This window comes from Hippichthys cyanospilos, chromosome 5 (assembly GCF_059441005.1).
Source record: "Hippichthys cyanospilos isolate Australia breed blue-spotted pipefish chromosome 5, RoL_Hcya_1.0, whole genome shotgun sequence".
Taxonomy (NCBI): Eukaryota; Metazoa; Chordata; class Actinopteri; order Syngnathiformes; family Syngnathidae; genus Hippichthys; species Hippichthys cyanospilos.
In genome coordinates this window covers 9,932,707-9,953,925 of record NC_142373.1, presented here as the reverse complement: position 1 = coordinate 9,953,925, position 21,219 = coordinate 9,932,707, and the positions used below count along the sequence as shown (strand labels likewise).

General features: G+C 39.2%; 1 protein-coding gene across 2 annotated transcripts; it reads right to left on the bottom strand.

The window, feature by feature from the left end:
- Positions 1-827: 827 nt before the first annotated feature.
- On the bottom strand, positions 828-20,113 carry itga6a (integrin, alpha 6a). 2 transcript variants are annotated; one of them, XM_088415072.1, is made up of 26 exons: positions 19,870-20,113; positions 13,168-13,292; positions 12,864-12,943; positions 11,781-12,042; positions 11,571-11,702; positions 11,020-11,233; positions 10,602-10,795; positions 10,442-10,536; positions 10,188-10,315; positions 9,297-9,386; positions 9,167-9,228; positions 8,917-9,086; positions 8,679-8,822; positions 8,367-8,482; positions 7,506-7,668; positions 6,218-6,301; positions 6,047-6,126; positions 5,878-5,952; positions 5,281-5,383; positions 5,021-5,191; positions 4,849-4,938; positions 3,848-3,955; positions 3,664-3,762; positions 3,461-3,586; positions 2,923-3,047; positions 1,510-1,651 (listed from the first exon to the last, which is right to left on the bottom strand). In XM_088415072.1, exons 1-25 carry the CDS (start codon positions 20,037-20,039, stop codon positions 2,940-2,942), a joined length of 3,189 nt encoding a protein of 1,062 aa, XP_088271198.1. In that variant the 5' UTR covers positions 20,040-20,113; the 3' UTR covers positions 1,510-1,651; positions 2,923-2,939. The 2 variants fall into 2 exon arrangements, with proteins under 2 accessions (XP_088271197.1, XP_088271198.1); XM_088415071.1 differs by lacking the exon at positions 2,923-3,047 and having other exon boundaries at positions 828-1,651.
- Positions 20,114-21,219: the final 1,106 nt, after the last annotated feature.

Here is a 21,219-nt window from a genome sequence, read left to right as displayed (position 1 = left end):
CCAGGTTGAAGTCGAAGGTTCTTTTACAGAGTGAATACTGCATTCTACTGGCAGACTGCAGTACTGCATTTGAATTAATGGTTCCGGAAATAAAACCAAATGGATATTTACATAGCAGTAAACGACAAGAAATGGTCAACCTGCTTACCAATAAATGCTAGTAGAAATCCCGTCACCATAGTATAACAGTTAACAATCATTAAATAATACTCCATAAGAATATAAAACTTTAAATAAAACGTACGCACTGCACTCACCGTTCAGAGACGCTAATAATTCTTTAGCTAGGAGCTACGTAGTTGCAGGTGTGAATGTGGCGACCGACCAGCGACAAGCGCTGTCTTACTTATTTGCACAATGTTCATGTTTTGTTTCGCTTGTTTTTGAAAAGATCGCTTTGAAAATATCTTTTCTTGTCCTTTTATTGGCTCAACATACTCGAGTCTAACTCAGCAACACTGAACCAATCGGAAGACGGACACGTCAATCTGAAAATTGATTGGTTGAGATTCTTAAAAAAAAAAAAGTCCAAGAGAAATAACAAATAAAATATTTGTGGATGTGTATATTTTGGGAGTTCCGGGTTTCATCCACAACATGGACACTTTTGTTGCTTTAATTAAAAACAAAACAAAAAAAGAACAGCCATTGACGTCATTCGGTCAAAAACTGGGGTCATTTTCAGTATCGTTATTCAAACATTTTCCAATATTTTAACAGATTCAACCAAGATACTACAGTATAGGCTGACTCATGAAATTCTATTTTTAGCAGGAGTTATGTAGTTACAAATTAAAAAAAAAATATATAGAAAAATAGCAGCAACGTTCAAATTTTAAAAAGTACTGTTTATTTCCACTTGAGAATTTAACATGTACATTCCTGCATAATCTGATTCAGAACAATTTGCTATGTCCATATAATGATTCCCACAAAAAAGGATGATTTTTTTTCAGTGAAAATGCTACAATAAAAATTGAACAGTCAAAAACGTTCACAGTGGGTACAATTGCTATTCGTATAAAACAATTACAAAAGTACTTAAATACATTAAGCACAAAAAGTCAACTTTGCCATCTTGTAACGTTTTTTTTTCCTTTTAATGAGACAGTACCACGACGTCAGATCAGTAGTTCATCTTTAAATGTTAGTCCAGTTCACGCAAAAGACCGAACATCTTTGGCTCCATCATGTATGTTTTATACAAAAAAAAAATAAATACACAATGTGCTGAAAATATATACAAAAATTACAAACCAAATGTAGAAAAACATTCATACAGTGTAAAGACTATCAACTCCTACTGAACACATGAAGAAAAATATTTAACATCACAAAAGGATTGTCTTTGACTGAATAAAAAAATTCTGCCCTTGACTAAGTTGAACATAATTGTTTTTACGGCTCTTGTATAGGATCTCCGTTCGAGTGTGCATTAAGTGTTATCGAAAAAAAATGTGTCCCTGATGCGAAGCTTGAGCAAACCTCACGAATAACTTTCATTGTCAACCCACGTTGTCATCCACGGCTTCTTCTCAAAAGAATCCAGCTTGATTTTGCCGTCTTCATAGTGAGGACAATCCTTCCTGATCCGCACGGCGTGATACTGAGGGACAGCGTCCTCCTGCTTGGACCGTTTGAAGAAGCCACACTGGAAAGGACAAACAAAATGATTTATGGAGGAAAAAAAACAAACAAAAAAAAACAGAAGTTCAGTCAGTGTGCTTGCTGGGCGAAAAGACAGAAAGTAAAGAATGTTAAGCATGCTTTTGGCATTTCATTGATGTTTCCAATAGCCAAGCTGATGTCAGCCAAAGCGCCTGCAGAGGACACAAATTTCACAACGACAATGATCATGTGGCACGCACTACACATGAGCAATCTGGTTTGGTCGCGTGCAAATTGTACCAAGTTAAGTCGGTGCGGAGCTGACCCAAGCTGACAAAAAGACATTTTTGACCCCTTTAATTCAGATTCATAATCTATAATTGAGAATAAGTCAAATTACTTGGATGTATTTAAAAAAAAGGGGGGGGGGGGGGCTGTTTGTTAGCCCATCTGGTGTCACCCATTATGTGTTAGCATTAGGCTAACACACGTTAAAGTCAAATTGTGGTTCTTTTAAACATACAATGTGAAATAGTCTTTGTTTTTTATGTTTAGTTTGACAGATAACCTGAAAAAAGACTCATGGCTGTCATCCAATCCAAAAGAAATATGATTCTTTTTTTTTTAATATTCCATGCATTCAATTCCAGATACTCTTTTACATTTTTTCCCCATGTTTTTTCAAGTGGTTGGCTAAAGGATGGTCAAAAATGTTATACATTGTTACTCAATACATTAAGTACGAATGTAAGAGATTACTTTAAGAAATAAAAAGATCATAGGGTAAATTAACCAATTATTTATGGTAATAAAGTGCCAAAATAATTGATTATTTGAAGTAATAAGTACTACAATAATCGATTGCTTTAGAAGTTTAATTATTATAGTAATTATTTTAGGCACCAAAGTATTTCAGCTATTTAAAGGGACAATGTGTAAGATTTAGACCGTTTTTCATTAGACAGAAGGAGATGCTGCATTTACCATTGTCCGTAACGACAACAAACATTACTGTTTGATAAACCTAAAGTACTTAATTATTTTGATACATAATTAATTTAGTGCTCGCCATTTTTAGACCCTCTTTTAGTCAGAAACATGAAAAGAAAATCGTAAACAAAATATACTGCATAAATAGGTACATGTGACTGAATGACTGAATTGCTCTTGGGGGCCCCCAAGCGGTCACGGCGCTCAAAGCAGGTGCTTGGGTCAGCTCTGCTCCTGCCTTTCATAAAGCTGCCAAGGTGAGTTCATTAGTTGCCGCACATGCTCTGTTTTTTTTTTTTCTTCTTCTTTTGCTTGTTTTTGAACCTGTTCAGAGCATAAAATCAGGCCTCGGCAGAGAGCTTGTCTTTGTCAGACGGCTGAACATGGATCTCGGCCTTGTGATAGGCCGCATCGTACTGGTCTTTGGATGCTCTCTTGAAGAAACCGCACTGAAGGGAAGGTGAGGCAAGGGTGAGATCAAGAGTTGCAAACAAATTCGACTAAAAAAAAAATGTCACAGCGGTATGGGATTTTCAGAAAAGACATTTTTGCTGCTTCTTTTTACCTTAACAAACAAACAAAAACGTTTATTTCAAACAAAAAAAACATCAAGGGTTCAGTTCCACAATTTCTCAGCTTTTTGGGGGAGTGGGAGTGTTGTAGGGACGTTACAAGTTTTTCTAAACGCTGACATCTTCTACTTACACATAAATGCAACCTTGTTGGAACCCTTTCATAGCTTTTAATCATATGTGTAACGGATCTATGCATCCCAATTAGATATTTAGCAGGAAATCTTATCCCGATCATTTTTTCCTTCCTTTTTCCCCCTCTTAGTTCTATTGTCTCTTTTTCCACTCACCTTCCACAGCAGAAAGACCAGCAACGCCAAAATCAAGATCCCTGCCAGAACAGCTACCACGATGATCCACCAGGGGACGCCACCATACTGAGAAACGGCACTCTCTGGGAACACTGTCAGCGTCACCTGCCAAACACACACACATTTTTTTTTTTTTTAAATAAAACACATTATGCATACTACCTGACAGCTTGAGACCTTACATCAGTGTCGGGAGTCCTCAAGATCATGTTTGTGGATTTTGTGTGGAGCACCAGGGAAGCCCTCACAATAATGTCCAAGGATGAAAGAGAAGTATAATCCTGTCAAAAAAAAATAATAATTTTTGAAGTTCTTTCCAAATTTTTGATGGGTACCTTATAATGACATGAAAACACATGATGTCACCTCCAGAAAGGTCGAGTTCCACAGGCGAGCTCTGAGTTCTACTGTGGACCCGTCCAGTCCATGCAGGGGACATTTCAGCGCCACACATTGCAAATCTTTCCCACATGTCTAGAAGGAAGAAAATGTGTTAGACCTCTTTAAAAGGGAAACTCAAATAAAACATAATTCGTATTACTATGTTCTATGTGGACCCACTAGTCTAAAAAAATGCGTTCTGATTTGCTGAATAAGAATGAAGACCAGAAGAGGGCAGTCCAGGACTAAATACTAACTCAATTCATTTCCCGTACTTACATTCACGAGTTAACGCTTTTAAAAATATGCTTATGGATTAGGGCAGACATTTTAATTTGGGCATTGACAGATGAATTGTGGCCAATTAATACCAGTTGCTGCAATGTTTTTAGTCTTAATCTTGTTGAAAACGTTTAGCATTATGTTTATCGTTTTGTATGTACAGTAATGTAAATGTTTTGGTGCGCCCCAGGAAGACTAGCTAGATGCGAGGGGATCTTCAATAAAATCAAATCAAATAAGAGTCATATGCTGTATTTATTTATTTTTTCTAAATTTATGCTCATTTTGTGTGCTGATAAGATCCATTTTTATACATCGGGCTCGCGCTAGAGATGTTGGAAGACAAGGGTGAATCTCACCTTAAAGTGGGTGCTGATTGGCTGTCATTGTGTTTGTCATAATCTGATAAGCTTGTGGGTGGGCGGGAATGTTCAGGGCCAGAAGGAAGATGCCAAAACGGAAGAGGATGTAAGCGTTGTCGCAATAACGAACGGTAAAGCTTACCGCATAAATGCGAAGCACCCACAGATGCGGATAACAAATAATCCTGAATAATTAATCTCATTTAAAGAAATCTCTTGATAACACAATTTTTTTGAGGAAAACAGGATTTGGACTAGTGAGGGCACACAGAACATATTTCAACAAATTCCCATTTAAGGCTACAGATGTTCACGCAAAGCTCGCGCAACAAAAAAGCTCACCAAAATCTGATTTTTGTCTGACTTTGAGCAAGTCTTGCCTCTTGTTTTTTTCTGCACAATTTCCCGCTTTGTCCTGAATGAAGAGTTTTCCTGAAAAACACATCCATCCTCCCCAATTAGCACGGCGGCAACATTTCCGATGTGCGCGTGCGGCCTTTGTGTCGAACGCTACCTGGACGTGTCCTAAAGGGTCGATCTCCGACTCTGGAGAACAAAGAAGGTGGCGCGGCCCTTCTTTTGCATTCATTCTCACCAAGTACAAAAGCCATTTGCCATTTTTGTTGGATTTGGGCCACTGGATGAGCAGTGAAGATTTGACAGAAGTGTCCCACAAGTTATTAACCTGAAAGAAGGGAAAAGGAACAACCCCGAAGCGCCGTAAACACTCAATTTGTTGAAATTCGACCAATTTGTTGGATCCTATCAACATACCCTAAAGGTGTAATTGAGCAAACTGCCGATTTCCTCTTCGCTCTTTATGGCACTCTCTCCTCTCACCACTCCTCCGAACGAAAGCCGATGAGGGTTGACTTCCCTGTTGGGGGCGAGCAAAATAATAATGAGCTCTGCGAGGACGGGGTGAGACGCAAATCCTACGAGACCAGATGCCTTGCGAGATCGAGTCCACGGCGAGACCAGAGCTGGGCCAAATTTGTAATATAAAATAATGCCCAATATACTCCATTTGAGAGTTTTCAAAGTTTTCTTCTCATTGTGCAGAGTCCCCCCAAAAAAAAATGAACACTTTAGTGTGCAAATGTAAACATTAACAGGAGAGGCACGTTTGTTACGGGCTCAGTTTGTAGCTTGCGTTTGCTGTGGTGCTTTTTACTTAAACTGTGATATTTTAAATGACACATTTTACAGTCAAAAGTGATCAGTAGCAACAGCAAACAAGTCAGAATGCCAGCATCAGAGTGTGCACTCATTTTCATACGTTCTACATTGTTTTTTTTTTCTTAAATCACATCATACGACATCTGGTCCCATCCCAGTGTTACATTCTCTTAATGTTCTTGGAAAACTTACCCAGTAACCGACAATGGCAATTCAATCATCACTTTGGCTTTGATGCTCACATGGGCCAAATTTTGTACGCTGGTTCTGAAAAGGAAAAAAAAAAAACAACACCAATTACAATCGAGGGAGGAAAAAGTACACAACAAGGTAGAGCTGCAGATAAGAAAATAGTTCTAACGTTTGGAGCTGCAGGTCGATATCAATTTCTGTGGTTTCTAGCGTCACGGCCGCGGTGCTCAATATAATGTAAAATGTAACCTGAGAAGAAGAAAAAACATTTAGAATGCAAAAAATGCATAAACATTTCCAAAAGTGCCGCATAGGGAAAAGTTAATGTGTGAGTTTGTACCTCGGAGCCCTGCTTGAACGGATTGCCGAGCTCGCAGTCGACCTGAGAGGCGTTTTGATTAGCGCCGCAAATCACCTTGTCCAACTGCGGAAAAGTAACAAAAAGTTCAAAACGTTACTTCTAACATGAACTAAGTTAGATTACAAGTTACTTTCATGGTTAAGTTGCATGACGGGAAAATGAAGCCTTTAATTTTAACGCAAGAGCACCATCTAGAGGCGTTATAATATATCACAAGTGTTTCATGAGGCTTTGTTTTCCCATCACAAAGTTTGAGTAGTTACGCACAACTTTCTTAGGGTAAAAATTACACCCGGTTTCACAAGTAAAAGGTAATATTTTGTCAATTCATTGGATAACTAAATTATTTTTCATGTAAATGTCATGAATACCTTAAAATGTTTTTTCCTGCTTGCTATGGACTGGAAATGACATCACATGTGCACAAGGCTCAGCTAACGACCAATCAGCTGTGATTGGTGAGCATGTTTTCTCTGTACATTTATTGTTTAACTTACTGAATTAATCAGAATAAAAAAAACATACTTTTTACTGCTGAAAATAGCTGAATAAGTAAAGTATGCATTTTTAACTGACATTTAAGCTGGTTTTTTTTGCAGCGCGCTACTTTTGGAGATGAAACATACACACAGATACACACACGCATGCACACAATTTTTTTTCAGTTTCAGACTAACCTGTAACCGGTACAAACACTAAAAAGTAAACATTTCGTGAAAGTTGATTTATGTTGATAAGGATTTTATTTTCGTTACCGTCGCGAGTGCAAGTGTTTCCTCTACCGGGGGGTGGGTTTTGCAAAAAAAAAAAAAAAAAATGGAGAATCACTGCCCTAATTTCCATGAAAATCCAATTCTAACCTAAATTCTAAACCAAGTCTTGATCCTCAAAACCTAGTGAGGCCCACCAAAATAGCCCTACAATGTCTCGAGGTCCCCACAAAGAAATAAAAACTCCAAGAGCCCCACTATGCATATATAGCATAAACAAAAACACATCTGCTTAGCTTGCAAACTTAACTAAAACCCCAGCATGACTAGGGACCCTCCTATGGGCCGCATCCCCCAGTTTGAAAACCGTAGTATTTAAAATTTGTTACAATAATAATAATAATACTGTGTTATAGTGCTGTGCTTTGTAAAGCGCCTTGGGTTTTGTGAAAGGCGCTATATAAATGTTAGCATTATTATTATTACCATTACTATCATCATTTTAAAATATTCCTTGCAAGTTTTAGATTAGCATCGACTCCGGCCATGCGCATTACCATGGGGCGATGCGAGCGGACGCCCGAATACGACAGCGTGTCGGGGAAGGAGCCCGTCAGCTTGGCTTCGTAGGCGTCGTCTCCCTTCAGGTTGCTGACGCTCAGCCGCAGGGCCAAGTCCTTCCTCTCGTAAGTCAGGTGAAACACCGACACGTTGTCCCTGCTGCGGAGGCACAAAGAAAGCACCACATGGGCGGGATATTTCAGGGCGCATACAAACAAGTAAGCGTTCAAACCACAAATATTTTATACGGTAGATCAGTGGTTATCAAACTTTTTACTCCACCCTTAAAAAAATAAGAAGGTAACACAAAAATATATTTTTTAATATTAAGCTATATTATTTCACGGGCCCCCTGCAGTGAGGCCACGGAGCCCCGGGGGGCCGCAAACCGCACTTTGAGAACCACTGTTTTAAGGGATATAGAAAGATGTGGAATAATACTGTTGGAAAACTGGAATGTTTCTTTTGGAAAATGACATGCAATATGTTGGTAAAACATTTTTTTTGCTGCGTGTGATTTGTTACTATGTTAAAAATATTTCCCCAGGTTGAATTGAAAGCGAGAAACATTGAAAAATTTGGGAGGGATTGATGTGAATTTGTTATGTTGGTTGTGCCTTTGGAAATTAATGGGGGAAACCTTTGGGTGAAAATGTGAATTTTTGAAAAGTATATAATATTTTAATACGTGTGACTCAAATTTTTTAAAAAAAAAATAATTATAATATAATTAAAATAAAAAAAAAAATATATATATATATATATATATATATATATATATATATATATATAGATATTTTTTTTTTTTTTTTTTGGGGGGGGGTGAATGATGGAAAGAGGCTGGTTCTGTTACTCACATGGGCAAAGGCGAGTAAATGTCTTGATTGCTTTGCTTGTACATCAACTGATAGTCCATCATCAAGTTACTGCGACAAACATGATCACTTCCGCATCCTTCCTTGACAAAGTTGACCTAGAAACATGAATACAATGATGACAACGAACCGCTTGCATGGTTCTATGTTTAGTACTTGACTCCCTCGACGTCAAACAACTATATAAATCAATAAGAAAAGTAAGTGGTCGAATGTCCAAAGATTTTCCAAAGCTACGTAAAAATACGTCTTTGGGATTGAATGAGTTAAATCTAAAAATGTATTTTCGCTTACCTCAACAGTTTCTTTGTTCGACTTCGAAGAGTCCAAAATTGGCATGAGCAGCGGGAGGCCGTTCTTTGCCTTCTGCCGCTTGGTCCCGACTATTTGTGGGGAGACTTCGATAGAAACGCTTCGCATTTTATCCTTAATGTTGTCCTGTGCAATGAAACATTTGTTTACCTAACATGCTCGACGTATAGTGTGGATGTTTATGATCCTCTCCATTGTTTTTTTTGTTTTTTTTTGTCACCTTTAACTTGGCTTTTATCTTAATGCACGTTTCCTGCTTTTGTCCTCGGAGGTCCAAGGTGCCGTTAAACTGGTGTTCTGTTTCCGAGTTGGATTTGTTCAAGAACGCCACTCTTGAGAGCAATCCCTGTTTCCTGCGAATTCCGTCCGCCTCCACGGAATAGCCGATGGCTGCGGCGCAAACAGACCAAAGAAAATGCCAGGTTGGAAGGAACCTTCCGCGCGGATGACGAAAATCAAAGGTGATTTACTTATTCTTGGGTTGTAAGATGCTGGGTTGGCCTTGTAGCTGAAGCAAGCGTCCACAGAGAAGCTAAGGACAAAATCGAGCTTGAACCGGTTCCCGTTATGATTAGGAAACAATGTCGAATGAATATTTACCAGATGTTGCTTCCACAATTCTTTATTGTGAGGTCAATTTCCCGCGGGGAGATTTTCACATCTTGGCGGATACTAACCACTGGTCTTGCCCTGAAAAAACAGCAAAATGAAATCGGATCAATGGGTATGAGCTCGATATTTTTGAAATGATTGTACCAAGCAACATTGACAGTATGTTTCTATCTCCAAGCTTTTTCAAGATACAACCTTTTAAAAGTGATATCAAAGGGAATGTATTATTGGAAAAAAAAAAAACTCCGCCGCGAAAAGGTTGAATAGAGAAAGAATCCAAACTATATCAACCATTCATAAAAAAATTCATAAAAAAAAAAAGCTAAGAAAAAAAAACGATATAACTCGCCTTTGGCATTAAATGTTTTGATTCTCACGGACAACAAGTCGTTCTTTGCATTTAAAGTTTTAATATACTACTCAAACAGTAGATTCTGCTTTGATGGACACTATGTTTACTTATTATATCCACTTGCACAAAAAAAATAGCTTAAATCAATATCTTTTATTTCTGCCTATCGATAAGAAATGTTGATTTTTTTTTTTGCAATTGTTTTAATTTATTTTTATTTATATTATTTTATTTTACCTCAATATATCACGCAATCGTGAGCAAAATAACAAATAAATCTTGACTTTTTTTTTAAATACACTTGTATGAATACTTGTAAAAGATCACGAAATTCAACTTAAAAATAAAACTGTAACGCCATAGGATGATTACTAAGTAATGCATAATGTAACTTATGTGTAATTAGTGAAAAATATGAAAGCAAATCTGTACAATATCGTTGATAATTTTGACAAAGAGTAAATCTCTCACCTGCGTCCAACAAATATTTTTTGTAAATACGGTGTAAAGCATAGTCATATAAAAACCTGTAAATGAGTGCCGAGTCTGACAGAGATCCTACAGCGAGGTCTGGATAAGAGTTGCTGTCCAGGTCCACGTTCCCTGCCAGGGAATAGCCAAACATTCGGATGTTGTAATCTTTTCCGGAAATAACCTGGAATCAAACGCAAAAACCATCTGGAATTATTCAAGTGTAAAATCCCAGCGCGGGACAAGAACAAAAAGTCGACATCCATACATAAAACAGAGATTACAACCAGCAGATATAAAACCAAGCGACCTGAGCCGGGCGTGTGTTTATTCCCTGCGCCGATCCGTGATAAACGTAAACCTTCCCCGCGCCGCCGTCGTCGTAAGGCGCTCCGACGGCGATGTCTGGTTGAGGGCGGGGAAACGGTCAGCGGATAAAAGCGTCAAAGACATCAGCGGCGGTCAATCACCTTCATAAGAGTCTTGATCCACGTCCCCGATATTCTCCACCGCCAGGCCAAACATGGAGTCCCTGCTCCCGTTGAGGCGGACGGGAGCGACGCCTCGCCACCGTCCCGCCTGGTTGATGTAAACGTAAACGGCCCCTCCCACGTCTTTGTCCTTCATGTAGAATTGAGGGGCTCCGACAACTATATCCCGCCATCTGTTCACAAATCGGCATCACATTTTCGATTTTGGTGCTGGTTAGTCCGTTTTCTCGTCCGGTTCTTTTCTTTGCTTTTTGTGTTTATTGCCAAAATCTCTTGCTAATGTCAATACTCCTCTTTAGCGCAAGTGAAATGAGCTATGAGGGCATAGTTAAAACGGCCTATCGTTTGCCGGCATTACGAAACGCTCGATTGATAGGAATTTGAAAAGGCGGCCCACCCGTCCCCGTTCAGGTCCGCTACGGCAACGTCGTATCCAAAAGAGGACGCCAGCCCGGGCCCGTAGAGGGTGTGGTCCACGGCGAGCCGGGCCGAGCCTTGGTTCTCCTTCCTCAGCAGCAGCACCGCTCCGCTGTGATTGGCTCTGGGCGCTCCGGCCACCACGGTTAGGCCGCGCCTCCTGGTGATGCTGTGACCGGAGTCCAGAGAGAATCCTAAATGCGGAAGGGATCCAAAACGGCGATGGATTTGAGTACTCGATTGATAAGGATGAATGACCTTGTGATGGAAAAGGTTTTGCAATGCATGCTGGGAGCTGAAGACTGGCTTTTTTTTTTTAGAGAATAGGTACATAAATACATTGAATAAATTAAATTGAAAAAGAACTGGGTTGCTCTGTGGGTTATTCCTTTTGACTCTACAGAAATGAGTAATCCACACAACCCAATCTTTTGGGTTGGTTTTTGGTTATTTTTTTCATTTTTCATAAACTGCGGCTTTTCGTATCAAAACGACGGCAATACAACTGGTAGCATTTATTATACGTCTCACCCAGGTAGCTGTTGGCGGGAACAGGAACGAGCTCTGGGTTCAAGACGTGCTCATCGCCCACCTCGTAAGGGCCGTCGTCGTACACGCCCATCTCCAACAGCGTGTTGTTTTTTTGCTCCACACGTACAATGCCTGTCAGAAGGGGGGAAAAAAAAACGAATCACACGCAGCCGCCGACGTGACGGTTTGGGGTTTGGAAGGTGTCCGTACCTTTCCAGTTGTACGCCCCGGGCGCTCCGAACACCAGGTAATGGTAGTCTTTTGTGAAAGCGGCGGCCAGGCCCTGCTGACACGACCCGAACATTTCATGCCCTCTGGCCCGGCCCTCGCAAAAGTTCCAGTTGCCGCCGTCTTCGTCCGACGAATCGTCGATTGTCAGGTCCTGGCTCAGGACGTAGCAGCGGCCGGTGATGTCACGGGCCTCCTGGGCCGTGTTTACAAACAAGCGCCGCTGGTAGCGATGAGCGCACGTCTAAAAGTACAAGATTTTTTTTTCCTCTGTTGACGTCAAAGATCTCCTTTTACTGAATAGGTTAACCCATTAACTAGAGTTGACAGAAAAATAGGTCAAAAATCAATTTTGACTGGGCTGGTAGTGAATGAGTTAATATGTTAATCAGGTTTTTGGTTGCTGTTTAAGACACAAACACAAACTAACATCACGCGAGGATGCATGATTAGGGGTGAATCGGAGTCAAGTTGCCTGTGTTCACTCCCACAACGGCGCAAATGCCCCCTTTTGACACGCAAAATTATGAAAATAACAAAAGATTCAAAACACGATGTGCATAGTCAAACTTGCACTAGGCTGGTGCTAGGTATGAAAATAAACGCTTTCCAAAAGAGGACAAAAATGCTTTTTTTATAAAGTAAAAGCAAATGTTGGCAAATGTATTATTTAAATTCAACAAAATGAGTTTAAAAAATCGTATTCTTTTTGTAGTATCGGACGGCATAAAGGGACAATCTTTATTGATGGGACGCCGTAATTCGACACATAAATAACACACGGTCTCTGAATTATTAATCGAAAATCAAAAAGAGTTATTGATTCATTTGACGATCCATCAGTTGTCGGTTGCACCTCTAAAACGTCATCACTTCAATTGTTTTACTACTGTGTTTGTGACGTTACGACCAGTCATTCAATAAATGTTTTTTTTTTTAAAGAATACAAATTAATTGGCAATTTCAGACAATTTCCGATTACAATCGTGAAATTCTACTAATATTTTTGAAGACTTCTCAGGTTAAAAGCAAGATTTAAACAGGTGGAGGGACGAATGGTCTTACCACAATCTTTCCCCCTGGTCCTTGACTCTGTACCGTGACCCCCATCCACTGGTTCTCCTTATTCTCAACTCGGATATCCTCTTTCAAAAAGTTTAGACAAAGACAAAGGCACTAAATGAACACGGATACACAATAGAAAATCCGATGAACACAATAAAGAACCCGGTTTCCTACAGATAAGATTGGGCGGAATGTGAAAAATTCCGCCACTGGTAGTGTAGTGGTTAACATAGCCGAATTTCAAGCAGTTGTCACTCCGAGCTGATTTCAAATGCTCCCTCTAATCAACAGATTGAATTCTTACCGTCGCTGTCGAAGAAAATACGCTCACAATCAGGGGAGTAGTTAATGGCGCATTTATAAAGTCCTCCAGTGATGTTGGCGTTCTGTTTCCCCAAAGCTCGGGCTCGGGGGGCACCAATCAACAACCTGAGGAAAAAAACAAAACGAAACATAAAATGTGTCAGTTTAAAGGACCCTTATCAGCAGCTTGTTCAGTGATTGTCCTGCCAAGACTTTTGTTTTCTGGACAAGACGACCCGAGAGATTTTGCCGCCTGCCAACGCGATGACACAAGATAGCTTGGTTTATAATTGAGGCGCCGGCAGCACGTAATACTCGGTGCGGCTTTCCCCCTCGGTCAGACGATATTCTCCCATACTATAGGTGGCAGTAATTGGACTCTACAGCATCCAAACAAGACTACTCTATAACAGAAGTAGACAATCCAAGTAGATTTAAACGATCTCTGCAGACTCCTCATCTGTCCCAAACGTGGTGCTCGCCAGGAGTTCTCCCACCCCGTTGTGGGCGGAAGGGGCAAGTTCAGGAGAAGATGTGAAAATGAAGGAGCATGTAAGAACCCAGTGCAACCCTAAAGTTTAAGTTTGATACAGTGATATGCATTCTTTGTAAGAGGGCGCTTGCTTGGCATGGAAACAATTCAGTGTTTAGCCTATAGCATCAATGCAAAGCACCCACAGATATCACACCAACAAAAACTGCTAATGATGCGAGCCAAAGCAAAGCCCTGCATTTGAGCAAGTCTGCAACAGACAAGATGGACAATGTTTTATTTTCATCTTAATTTCTAGTTATTTGGCCACTGACAAAAGAAAACACGGCAATTCCTCCAGATGTTCGGAACTACAGTAAATTACAGCAAGCATTTGGGCCTCATTTCAAATACAGCAGAAGGTATCATGGTTACAACTGCATCCTTTCAAGAAAATAAATGACTGAAGGCACTTTTTCTTGTTGTTTTTCAATCTTTTGACCCGCAGCAACGTATCAAAAACAAAAACTTGGTTTTTCTTAGAAAATTTTGAGGCGATATCAAAAAGAGATCAACTCGATAAATTCATTACAGACCCCAATTCATCTCATTTTTTGTAATCTCTTGAAAGTAAAACATCACAACCAATACAGAAAACTAGCATATCAATTGGCCACTGTCCATAACTTGAGGAATGTCCTTAAGGGGCAGAAAGGAAATCCTGTCTAGCTTTTTGACTCTTCCCTTACGAAGAATTTCGGTGAGCCTTCTATTGATCTTCTGGAGGAGGCCTGTGGCTCTCCGTTTGCCCAACAAGCGAGGCGCCTCCTGGGGAGGTCCGACAAGGAGAGCCAAGAGCAAACTGCAAACTCCGTGCTCAAACAAAAGATGAGTGGCACGCAAATACAAACGGGAGCTTTTTACAAAGTTGCCCTCATGTTGACATTTTAGCACCTGAACTGCAGCAGCTCAGCAGCCTGGCGTCTTGTAAGTAAAAAAAAAAAAAAAAAAAAGGAGAATTGTAGCATGAGCGACATGTCTTGACATAATATTAAAACAAATGCTGGGGCCCACGCTAGTTAATTCAATAGCCGTACAAGATGTGGAAAAGCACATTAGTGTTACTATTGTATAGCAGAGTGCCTGTGAAAAGATGTAGAATTTCGCAAGTGACTGAGGGTTAATATTGACATTTACATGCAACATGGCTTTTGGGTTGACGAGTGAGACGCTACTAAATGAATCTCTTTATTTTTTATTTTTTTTGCAACTGTCAATCACTAGCCTTAACTTTGTATATTGTGTATTTAATATTGTGCCCATATTTCCTCAGCAAGACAACAACTTGCATCACACACAAAGCCATGAAACATTACTGGAAAAACCAGGATGTCCTCTAGTGAGGACACTAGGACTTAGAATGGTAGCTCGAATGCATCAGAAGATCTAGATCCAAAGCTAATGTCCAATAGTGTGGACACAAATGAATAGGCTGACTCTCAGGGGGATAATCTACACAAATTAAATTAAATCAAAATGCTGATTTAACAAGTCGATTAGAATTACAACTGTAGCGTACCAGTCAAAAGTTTGAAAACACCTTCAAATTCACGTGCATTCACATTTAACAGATCAAGGAATTGACGTCCAAATGGATGATTATTTTAGCTTTTTACCTTTATGTATTCTTACCATTTACAGCAGTTGTAAATTAACACTGGGGCCATTATTTATCCCATCGCATAACCTTTTATCCTTCAATGTATATCATGAAATCTGTCGAGCGAATTATGAGCGGAACTGTCATTAAAAAAAAAAGAAGCAAATCTTCATTTTGAAAAGCAATGGGATTAAGATTAGATGAGTAATGCAAGGAAATTGTGCAAAAAAAACTAACTTGGGTGCTGCTACTTTATGTATAACCTGGCCACAATTTGTATAAATAAGTAAATAAATAATATGTATTAATAAAATATCTGATAAATAGTGCAACATGCATGAAGCAAAAATGGCTGTTTCTAAATTTATGACTGGTACTGTATGCTAACTATTATCACTGCACGGCACCACAATCCAATTTTTTGGATTGGATCTTTTGATTTTCTTTTAGTATTCCATTGATAAGACATAATATAATAAGAGCACCGCATATACACATACATCACTTTGCCGTTGACGCCTTTGATGTTAGATGTCAATCTGTCACTGCGGTGTAAGTGCAAACGGAACACAGAGTGGCTGCAAACAATGCTTTTTTTTGTTCACAAGCGCGAAAATGGTGGCACAGCTGTGCACTTCCTCACATAACTGAAACACAAAGTGAGCTGCCGTGTGTTCATTAAACATCACAACTTTCAGCCGTTTCTTATTCAAATATTTCAAATAAATCCCTCGATTATTAGGTGTGCTTATGAGCCCTTTCAAAAGGACCGAAAATTTTAGCAATCGGTCAAGCTGGAATGCGTTGACGGATGTTGATTTAGTCATGTTTAATCTATCGGGTTACACGTGCACAGATGGTGCTGCGCGGACAGACAATTTAGCCTCTTAGCTCAGTTTACGCTAACCGAATTGTTCAATTCATTTAGCCTGACGTGCCAATGTGATTTTGTCACATTCTTGCGCCGTTTCCCCTCAAAAGGTTCTCATGACTGTGAAGCCATACATGTTAAATAAACTCAATATTTTTCCATTAACACAAAAAAGTTGTTTGATACCACTTTTTTAGACCGATACCAACACAAGTATTCGCTCGCTAATACCAAGGTCAAGTAACACTAACAGTGTTCACAGTTATCACCACAGTGCTTAATTAGCTTATATTAGCATTAGTCAAGGGTGTCAGCTACCCTCCATAAAAACATATTTGATGAGAATTTTATTATTTATTTTCCTATTACTATTTTAAAAGACAGGAATTCTTGTCCTTGATCCCTTTGGTAACAACCTAAAATATTAACTAATTGAGTACTTACCTAAAATTTGATTATTTTCGTACTTAATTCATTTAGTAGCAGCATTTTTCAGACCTGCTTTTGGCCAAACAATTAAAAAAGAAAGAAATGGACGTAAAAAACATGAAGAAAAAAATCTTTGGGAATGAACAAGTGTTGGAATACAATACTGATGAATACATGACATGAAAGAATGTCATTTGTAAATATGTCCCAAGATGCTGTCATTCTGTGGAAAATAACACGCAGTGAAAGTTACGGTCTCAGTGCAACGTTACATAAAAATGCGTCGATTGTTGCGTGCTGGATGATCATTTTTCAACACGCTTTGTCGTGAAGCTAAACACAATTCTCCCGCCGTGGCGAAAACAAGCAGCGAGCGCACATCCGCTCTCCGTCAACTCATGTGACTGGGCGGCTAATTAGCTTGATAAGTCAAGTGAAAGCTCATGAGCGCAGACCTAGCTAATGAACAACTGAGCGCTTCCAGCTGTGAAGCGCCACGCTGACATCATGGAAGCAACAGCCAAAAGGTCAAAACTCGTCTTTTTGGGCGCAAATGTGTCATTAACTCTTTATAAGCATTTGTTTGTTTTCTGCGGCTTCATTTGGCTGCTGTTTGAGCTAGCCAGTTGGTTTTGTTTTTGTTTTGTTTTTCCCACTGGAAAGGTCTCTTATTTTCTAACTAAAATATTGAAAATTTGATACATTAAGAAATGTGTAACATGTTTAAGCCCTGAGGGAAATTTTGCCCCAACTTTTGTTTTTAAATATTTTTGATGTGTGTTATGAAAGGAAAAGCATAAAAAAAACACAACAGGAAGCTAAAATATTGTCAAAACATGACAACTGTCAATATGCCACGCTGCCGTCCCTTCTAAATGCTTTCAAGACGTACACTCTATAAGTGTCAAATTTAGCCCATATCAGGCTCATTTACAGCCATTAAAAATTGGGATTATAGTCACATATTGAAAATCCAATGTTTTATCATGCATTTCCCCTCATTTTGCATTAATCTTTAAACGGCATCTCGCGAACTGGGTGCAGTAGAAATTTTGAAGTCCTATTTTGGGAGCTGCCCAGCAAGATAAATGGAAAAAATACAAACAAAAAACAAAGAGGGCATGCTGAGTCACAAAATGATTTCAAGTGGTAACATTTAATCCAATCATCTCCCAGAAGTGGCGACATCATCAAAATTCTGCTCATTTATTGGTTTAGACATGCGGACGTGCGGTGTCCTTCGATTGCTTAGGTCCGATTGATTAGTGCCTACTCACAATGTGAGACAATGCTAACAAACAATGCAGAACGCCGTTGGCACGCTAGCAGTGACACAGAATAGCCAAAAACAAGGAGCATCTCCCAACGCATGAGTCGCTGTTGCCCACCATAGCCAAAACAGCATCGCAGATAAAATTCCACAGGTTGTAATCTTTGTGAAATCTTAGTGAGCGCCATTATCAGGCTTTGACATCCTAGCCGCCTTCGCTTGCGCTGCTGCAGGCTCGGCATGCGTGCAGCATCACGTCGGACGCAAGTTTCCACATGCAGGCCCTGTCGCCACCTTCTTGAACCCTCAAGGTTCTGCTACAGGAAGGTGAGTAGATGATAATGGGCGCTCAAATCAGGTTGGCCAGAATTTTCACAACTTTATATCTACTGCCCCGGTCTTGCCTTAGAAGGTTTTCAAAAAAAACTGCAATAAAGGTTTTAATACACTGCATTTTCTTGGGGTTTTTTTCACACACGCTAGACACTTGAAAATTCAAATCTAAACATGTGGCCTAAAGAATACATTACCATCTAAATATTGTACTATTTGTGACATCAAATTGAATGAACAATTTTTTAGTTCCAGTTTTTTTTGGGGGGGGGACTGATGTTCTAACATACTGGTGTAATTCCTCTAATGACCACTAGATGGCAGCAAATTAGTTTTTGTTGAAAACTTTCAAACATCATCCGCTGCTTTTTCTGCAAACAGAATGTACATGAACATCCCTCTAGTGATCTGCACACTTGAATAAATTACATTTAATAAATCGCATCGGGTGAATATGATGTACAATTCCTTCAGATGGAAATGTAATTACCTCCGTGACCACACTATCACTAAAAACTTGGAACATATCCCAAATTATATGTTATCATTAAAATGAATGCAAAAGCAATTCCACCATTCCAGTTCTGCCCAAAAAACACCACAAATTATCCACATATAAACACAATTGTGACATTTGCTTGCAAACATGACGACAGCAAAACATGACTGTACCAACTGTACTGTCATTTTGTTCTTTATCTTCTTCATTTGGGTTTTCTTTGGCTGGGAAACCTACCAATTAAGATGCATTAATATTGTGTTTGTAGAGTATGAATTAAGCAGCTAAATGCACCTGTTCTTATCCATCATATGTGGCAGCCATTTTGCCATTTTCTGTCGACTGAAAATGACATCACAGTTGCACATGTTCGATACTGCAACGTGATCGTGGTTGTATTAAGATCTGAAGTGAGCAGACCTTGCCTCAAGCTTAGATAGGCTCATTCCGAAATAACTGCAACAAAAGAAGCGATTGACAAATTTGATCCGCTTATTTTCTTAGCCGCCTTGTTACGTTTCGTTTAAACAGCGGCAAAAGAAAGTTGGAGAAAAGTAAACGGCTCATCCTCCCGAGGGCAGCCGTTTTGACCTTACAGCACATTTGCATGACACTTGTCACCATTGTTTGCTCGCTTGTCTTCTGCTTGCATGCTTCTCACTTCACATGCATGCATCACAATAACGCAGTATTTAAAAACACACAATAGAAAGTACTTTCCAGTCCACGACAATAACGCGAATCGTTGTTTGAACGATACAAATGTAAATGATGCTGTTAGGATGTTGTAAATGGGAAAAGGGAACATGCTAACTTGTGTTTTACAATACAGTGTTCTCTCGCTACATCGCTGTTCGCTTACTGCGGCTTCACTCTATGGTGGATTTTCATTTAGATCAAAAGTTTTTCTATTGTACGTTTAGACGGCTAGCTTAACAGCAATTGTATTAAAAAGGACGCAACCTCTACTAGACAGATTGTTACTTCCCTTTTTTCTTTATATTTTTCCTTTTTATAAATCGGACCAGACGAGAAAATGATTGATTTCCAATATTTAACTTTCAATGAAAGAAACAAACTACAAAAAACAAAAAGTAACATTTTGGGAAGGTAACCCTAACCCGCGATAAACGAGGGAACACTGTATTACAGCCAGGTGCCAGACTTACATTCGTTGGTCCGGGTTGAGCTGCCGGTGCATGGCAAGAGAAAAACCGAAGAAGCTCCCGGGGTCTCCGTCTTTCCTGATCACATAGTTGGTGTCCAGGTTGAAGGCCAGCAGGAGAGGGCAGCTCAAAAGGTGTAAAAGTGCAAAACACAATCCCCCTCGCCGCAGCATCCCGGTGCGTGTTTTCGGTGCAAAGTTGCGGAAGCTCAAACCGCTCCAAGTGCTCAGCCCACACTGAGATACTGGAAGCCGCTGCTGGTCGATGGGATCCTCATACACAGCGCCCTCTTTGGTCAACTACGGTATAACAAGAAGGGAAAGCGTCGAGATCGATTTTTTTTTCAAGTCGTTGAAATGTGCTAATTAATTGAACGGGCATTAAACTTACGTTTACGCCAGACAGAGCTGGCAATTTTATTTATTAAAGCAAAATTGTACAATAAAGTCTATTTTATGTTTTTTTATGACTTACTTTTGTTTATTTTAACCGTTTCCGTGATTAGTTGTTTATCTCACTTTTACTTTGAAGAGCAAAGTAAGTATGGAAGGCCAAAAAGGTAAAAATAAAACAGAATTTTTTTTTTTAGCCAAATACTACTTCGTTAAATAAAAGATGATTATTTGATGAGGCTAGATTGTAAAATAAAGTGATGTTTTAAAATATATTTCACGATTATTATTTTAATTTACACTATTTAAATTGTTTTTTTTTTTCATATCAGAAGATGTTATTAAATAAATGAAGTGAAGGTATTACCATTAACATACCATTAATAATAACAATAATTGAAGCCCAATAGATTGAAAAAAAGCTATATCATGAAATGTATTTATTTTATATTATTTTAATAATCATACGATTTAAACTTATTTTTTAATTTAAAAACAATATTTTACAAAGACAATTTTTATTTCATAATACATAGTGGAGGGCGGGAGGATTCATTTGTTGATTCAGCTGTTGCATTGAATATTTTGCATGAAACCAACAAAAAATGTGGTTAAAAATGTTGAAAACAAGCTTTTTTTTTTTTACAAAAATGCAAAAATCTGAGAAAAAGGACAAGTAAAAGTTAAGGGTCAACGCAGCTGCAGGGGCGGAGCTACATGAATGCCAGGCGTCATTTTTTCGACATAGCTAGATCTTGGGGGAAAATTTTATTATTATATTTATATATATATATATTTAAAAAAAACATCTGGGCCATTCTTAGATGCATGAATATGACAAAAATGATGCACGCATACTTGCATGCATGCACAGACACCCCAAAGAAAAATTCCTTGCTTCGGCCCTCCCCAGCTGTACAAATAAACTTATTTAGTTGACACCAAACTGGGGGAGAAGCAG